The 6,138-nt window shown below is 50.7% G+C and overlaps 2 protein-coding genes across 2 annotated transcripts; both read right to left on the bottom strand.

The window, feature by feature from the left end:
* Nucleotides 1–405: 405 nt before the first annotated feature.
* Nucleotides 406–2,655, bottom strand: CHC_T00008949001 (Serine/threonine protein kinase). The gene has a single exon (XM_005712787.1). It carries the CDS (start codon nucleotides 2,653–2,655, stop codon nucleotides 406–408), a length of 2,250 nt encoding a protein of 749 aa, XP_005712844.1.
* A 2,289-nt stretch (nucleotides 2,656–4,944) lies between these two features.
* CHC_T00001929001 (hypothetical protein) lies at nucleotides 4,945–6,138 on the bottom strand. Its single transcript, XM_005712786.1, has one exon. The coding sequence runs from the start codon at nucleotides 6,136–6,138 to the stop codon at nucleotides 4,945–4,947; it is 1,194 nt and encodes a 397-aa protein (XP_005712843.1).

Here is a 6,138-nt window from a genome sequence, read left to right as displayed (position 1 = left end):
GTGTCGTTGATCAGTGGTGTGAGGGTGTACGAGAAAACCCAAACAACTACCTTTTCAAGTTCGGGTCGGAGAAACAGTGACATCTCCAGTTTGGAGATGCAAGTGTTGTCCGGAAGCTACAACCTATTATAATATATCCCATCATGCCCTGGAGGAAGGCCAGGGAGGAGAGGAGGAGGAAAGGGAGAAGGGAAGGCGTCAGGAGGGTGGCAGTGGCGGGCCCATACTAAATCCTGTTATCGGTGTACTAGCATTGCCAGGAGCGGCCGCTGTAGGATCTGTGCATCAGTTCCCGCAATTCTTTACCAAAATAGTTTCGCTGCAACTCTCTATCCTGGACGACACTTTGATTATGATGCTCTCTTAAATTTCTTCCCAAATGCTCCCGTTCGGGGTGTCAATACTCTAGGTATCAAATTGCTTGCACATGTCTTCTAACCTTGCAGCAATATTACGGAATTCAGGTCGTCGGCTGGGATCGTCTGCAAAGCACTCCACAATCATCTGTCTAAGCTCAGGGCCACATTGTTCTGGCGGTGGCGTCGGAAGTTTGAGACCGCGATTACCAACCTTATATAAAATTTGCATGGGGTGCTCATCACGCCATGGCTTCTCACACATGACCAGTTCCCAAAGAATTACGCCAAACGAAAACACGTCTGATTTCTCGTTGAAGGCGTCTTGTCTCAAAAGTTCAGGTGCCATCCATTCAGGAGTACCTCCTGGGCCCGTGTTAACGTACGAGTTGACTCGTAGTCTGCTCAGCCCAAAGTCCGAGATTTTGACTTCCCGAACGTTTGTCCCTAGCAGAATATTTGGTGACTTCACATCGCGATGGATAATAACAGGATACTGGCTGTGCAAGAACGCCATTCCCTTTGCTACGCCAAATGCGATCCACACAATCTTGAGAAGTGGAAACGCTCCAAGAACATTTCTACGTCTGCGATGAATGGCGCGGTACAGATTGCCCCCAGGCATAAACTCCAAGATGATTGCCAAGTTTGGAACGTGGATACATGCTCCTTTGAACTGTACAATGTTGGAGTGTCGGAGCTTAGACATCAGCTTCATTTCCACCATAAATTCGCCCATGAGCGCATTCGGATCGTCGTCTTCCACCTTTTGCAAAGTCTTCACCGCCACCATCTTCTCCTCGTACTTACATTTGTACACCTCTCCAAATCCTCCAGCACCAATTCTCGGACCAAACACGATCTCCCTAAAGTCAACAGCCCAAGCTCTTCGCCATGCGGCATCAAAGAACATCTGTGAAACGGTCTCATCCGGATCAGGTTGCTCCGCCAGCGCTTCGAAAAGTTCGTTATCATTGCCGCCCTTCTTCATGAGGAGATTTTCTGCGATACGCAGCTGTTGCTCTTCATGACCAGTGATGCCATTGATTCCTGATCCGGCCGCAGCACCCTCAAGGATCTCCTCTGGGCTGGGCCCGGCATCACCCCGAGGGCTCCGTGCTGTCAACGCGGATAGGATCTCGTCCAGCAGAGTCCGTGCCTTCTCAAACGACGCCTCCCGACAATCGACACCCTCCGTGACGACAAGACGCTTAGCAAGTGGCGTAAGATCACATGATCGCCAAAACAAGGGAATAATAAAGTTACCCTGTGACTCGAAATCTCTGCAGTATGCTAGCGAGAAGGCTTCCGTGCACTCAACAGAATGGAAGTAGTCATCCGAAAGTAACGCAAGGAAGATGCGACTGGCGCTCACAGCTCCCATAATACTGTTGTCCACCACACCTCGCTTACGGATGGTAATATCGCGAGATTCAGCTTCAAAGATCCGAATGGCAGGATTCTTTGAAGAAAGATAAGAGATCATGTCCCTGGCCGCCTCCTTATCCTTCTGGGCGTAGGAAAAGTAGACATGGCGGGACGGAGCAGGGCCAAGGGTGGGGGAAATAGAAGGTCTAGTTAAGGCATCGCGAACCTTCCTAAAAGTTTCGATATCCTTCGTAATATCGGTCTCCGGTAATAAGATCTTGACAGAGCGAAGAGGCAGGCCCATGCGCATCCAGGCATAAGACACCTCGACGGCAGCTTTCACAAAGTGCTTTCTGAGGGAGGGCGAGAGCAGGGCACCCGACAAAGGGATAAGAACAGACTCGATCCTGACATCACCACCGATGACAGTGGTGAGACATTTGACAATATCCAAAACAATGTTATCATCCCTCGTGAGTTCTTCTCCGGGATCCTCGTAGACCAGTAATCTCTTGTACTCGAAGCCGACCGGACGAGGCCGAGGTATTTGGCGCGATAGCCAACAGTGGTAATGTCTGCGATAAGATGGCTGGGGTTTAGATTCCTTCTCCAAGCTTGGGAGGGAGAGTTTTGCCCTATTAAGAGCAGCGAGTGACGAATCGCGATTGGCTTTGTACAAGCCGCGCTCGCAGAGATAGACGATGAGGACATCGGTCTCATCTTCTTTGGCAAGACCCTCGACCGAGCCCTGAAGAAGCTCAATCCTTCCTGTGTAATCTTTGCGGTGAACGTTAATAAAATCCTTTCGGTCCAGACCTAGACGCTCAGGGCGGCCATATCTGACGTGAGCGGTGGTAGGACTTGCGGGGGCGTCGGTAGATGGAAAGGTGTCCTTAACAGGCAGGTGAGGAGGGTCTGGAACACTGCCCATGGGTCCCTCTCGAGAAGGCTCATACGGGTGATGCTGGGAAGGATCGCGCATGTGACTGTTGGGGCGTTGGTTCGGAGTAGGTGGAGTGCGTGACCTGCGCAGATTGGGGGCAAGCGGCCCGTTCCGGTAACGGAGGGTTAGGTCGGGTTCCGAAGCCTCGAAATCGGGAGGCGAACCGGAGACGCGCTGATCGTGGACATCCGAAATGATTGGCGAGGGGCAATCGCGATGTTTGCGGCGGGTTCTCTTGACACGGCGACGAGGGAAAGGAGACGAGTGGTGAGACGAGGGATTGGACGAGTGACGGGTGGTACTCAAGCCGCTTCCCATGATGATAGGAGGGCGGCGTGTAGACGGCGCCCAGAACAAGCGCCAATTCGAATACAATTGAAACGCGATCAGACTCACAGAAAGAAATCAATTCTCGGTCGGATGTGGAAAACCCAGTCAGGAAATATAAAGATTCCGTTTAGCACGAACTGCGTAAATGAAGTTTCATTATTAACGCAATTGGATGTTTCCAAACTCTGTGATAAAACTTGTAGATGTACGTGTCGGATGGCCATCAGGGACTTTGAGCCTGATCGGAGCGTTTTTGCCGACGGATGCACCCGAATCAAGTCACCTGGCATACTGTAAATTACCCCGAATCCTTTTTAGAAACAGATAGATGAGGGTCTGTTGGGTTTGGCGGCCACCACTATGTCGCCGGCTTTTAAGTGTGAAAGGCGTGGGGTAATACAGTACATTCAGTCTGGCGAGTGGTCCCAGCGGGCCATTCCTGATTTCGCCCACGAATCTCGAACTTGTCGCGCCCTGAGAGGGCCGTTTCACACAGCTGATTTTCTCCTCTGTACAGTACAATAAAATTGTACACACAGTCGCGCCCTGAGAGGGCCGTTTCACCCAGCGGCTTTTCTCCACTGTACAGTACAATAAAATTGTACACACAGAGGAGAAAATTCGCCGGGTAGAACGGCCAGCGCATTTTCTCCTCTGTACAGTACAATAAAGTTGTGCAGACAGGGGAGAAAATTCGGCAGGTAGAACAATGCCATTCTATAATATCGCGCACTGTATATCTGCCTCGCTTTAAACATGTACAGATGGTGTTTCTATATGAATAAAGGGGCCAATCACTGCTGACCATGACTAAGTGCCAGGTAGAAAGGACCTAAGCCGCCGCAGATCCCTTCCTCTCTCTTCACAAGGTAACACGCAAACCATCTCGCGTTGTTCAGAGTCTGAACAACGCCAGCTGGTTTAGGGGCGGAAGTTGCGACCAGCGCAGACGGTGCTATTGCAGAAAATATTTCCACATTATTTAACCTTTTTAAGTACTGTGCAGTACAGCGTGTCGTACAAGAGACCATAGGGCCTCAGCCCACTTCAGCGTCGCTATCGACAATTTCTTCGTGGCACGGTGTCTCTAGATAGTTACTTTTCCCCGTCGCAGCCGGAGCTGGTGTCGCTGAGGCCGATAGCTTTTCGAGCCTTTTTAGAATACAGGGGGTAAAGGCTTTCATGATATTGGACCAAAGTCCCAGGTCGGCATCATCTACCAAAGTGAAAAAATGAGGGCAATGTACAACCGCTTCTCTTTTCAAAATGTCGAAAACATCCATGGTCATTGTCTTGCGCCCTGGCTCTGGCCCTCGCCTTTGCCCTCCCCCAATTCTAAACTAACCTTGGAATCATTTCCTTGTTCCGTGCCCCTCCCTACCAGACCTCAAGTCCACGTGTAAGATAAGTGAGATACTGTACGTGCAAGTGTGTACGGTACACAGTGAGAGGATAGGATTTTCTTCAGAGACCCCGCACCGTGCCCAATCAGACCCTCACTATCGGATACGCGGCCTTTCCTTCACAGCTACACGCAGGGAAATAGATGCCGCCGGATCCTCCCCTCTTATCTATGATTCTACCCCCGCCCTTTCGATCCGGCTCCGTCTACAGTATTTCAAGCCTTCTTCCTTCAAACAAAGTCTAACGTTCAGAGCAGCACACGGAAGCATGACAAAAGGGAAGGCCTTGCGGTTATTAAAGATTGAGACATCACACAATGATTACGCAGCCCACGGACGCCCATGACCTCGAGCGGCGAATTTCTTTTTGGGGATGGCTGTCGCGGGGACAGCTCCACATCATCCTCACCATTCAGATCACTTCAGCAAGTCTCTACAGTACAGTACATGTACATATGCCTCATATTCTACGTACAGAAAGTTCGGAAAACCAGATGACTGCTTACGCATCCCGCTACGAGGGCAAACTGATGCGTCTTGGTGTTCAGTCTTCGTCGGTCGCTTCAGTCAACTGGTTCTTAACCAGGTTCGCATACTCTCCATTCGGAATGCGCAGCAGCTGTTCATGTTTTCCGCTTTCCACAATCCGACCCTTTGACACCACCGCTATCACATCGGCGTTCTTCACTGTAGACAACCGATGCGCGACGGCCACCGTCGTGCGTTCTGCTGCTGCCTTGTCCAACGCGTCTTGTACAACTCGCTCCGACACCGCATCGAGTGCAGAAGTTGCTTCGTCCAGTAGAAGGATTCGGGGCTCTCGCACAAGCGCTCGAGCGATTGCCACGCGCTGCCGTTGCCCGCCTGAAAGTCTTTCCCCCCGTGCGCCAACGACAGTGTCATATCCGTCTTCCAGTTCTGAAATGAATGAGTGAGCATTGGCAGCCTTCGCAGCTGCTATGATTGTGTCATCTGTCACCGGAGTCCCATCAGAGTGGTCCAGCCTGTAGGCAATATTGTCCCGTATACTCCTATTCAAAAGATCAGGCTCTTGGGAAACAAGACCCAAGTTGAATCGCAGGTGATTCAGGTTGTACTCTCGGATTTCAGTATCATCAATTCGAATAGTCCCTTCGCGAGGATCGTAGAATCGCTCCAAAAGGGCAATAGTCGTAGATTTTCCACATCCACTAGCTCCAACCAATGCTAACGTTTGGCCCTGAGATACTTCAATGGATGCCCCTCGAAGAACGTGAACGTCCGGACGCGACGGATACTCAAATCGCAACCCTTCTGCCGCCAGATGACCGGAAATTGAAGACACCTCTCCAGTCTTCTTACTTGGGTCAATGCCCGATTCACGATCCAAAAGGCGGAAGATTTTGGTAGCAGCAATTTTCGCCTTGCTCACATCACTGGCTTGACCACTGGCATTTCCAAGCATCATCCCGGCGAAGAGAAGTCCCGTGATCGCCGTCATAAGCTCGGGAAAATCGCAAAATCCATTGCGGACAAAGATCGAGCCAATCCAAAAGCTCACAGTCCAGAGTGCTTGAGATAGAAACTCGGAGATACCGAACATTATCCCGGCAACCATTGCTGACTTGCGCCCATTCCTAATTGGAATCTCAAGTGCTGCGTTATATTTTCGCAAGAAGACATCCTGCACACCCACGGATGTAACGGTATCAAAGTTATTCACTGCCTCGGACGCAATAGTACCCGCCTCTGCGTACAT

This window comes from Chondrus crispus, genomic scaffold, assembly GCF_000350225.1.
Source record: "Chondrus crispus Stackhouse genomic scaffold, scaffold_119, whole genome shotgun sequence".
Taxonomy (NCBI): Eukaryota; Rhodophyta; class Florideophyceae; order Gigartinales; family Gigartinaceae; genus Chondrus; species Chondrus crispus.
The sequence above is the reverse complement of the archived record's forward strand: the minus strand, read 5'-3'. Positions and strand labels throughout refer to the sequence as shown.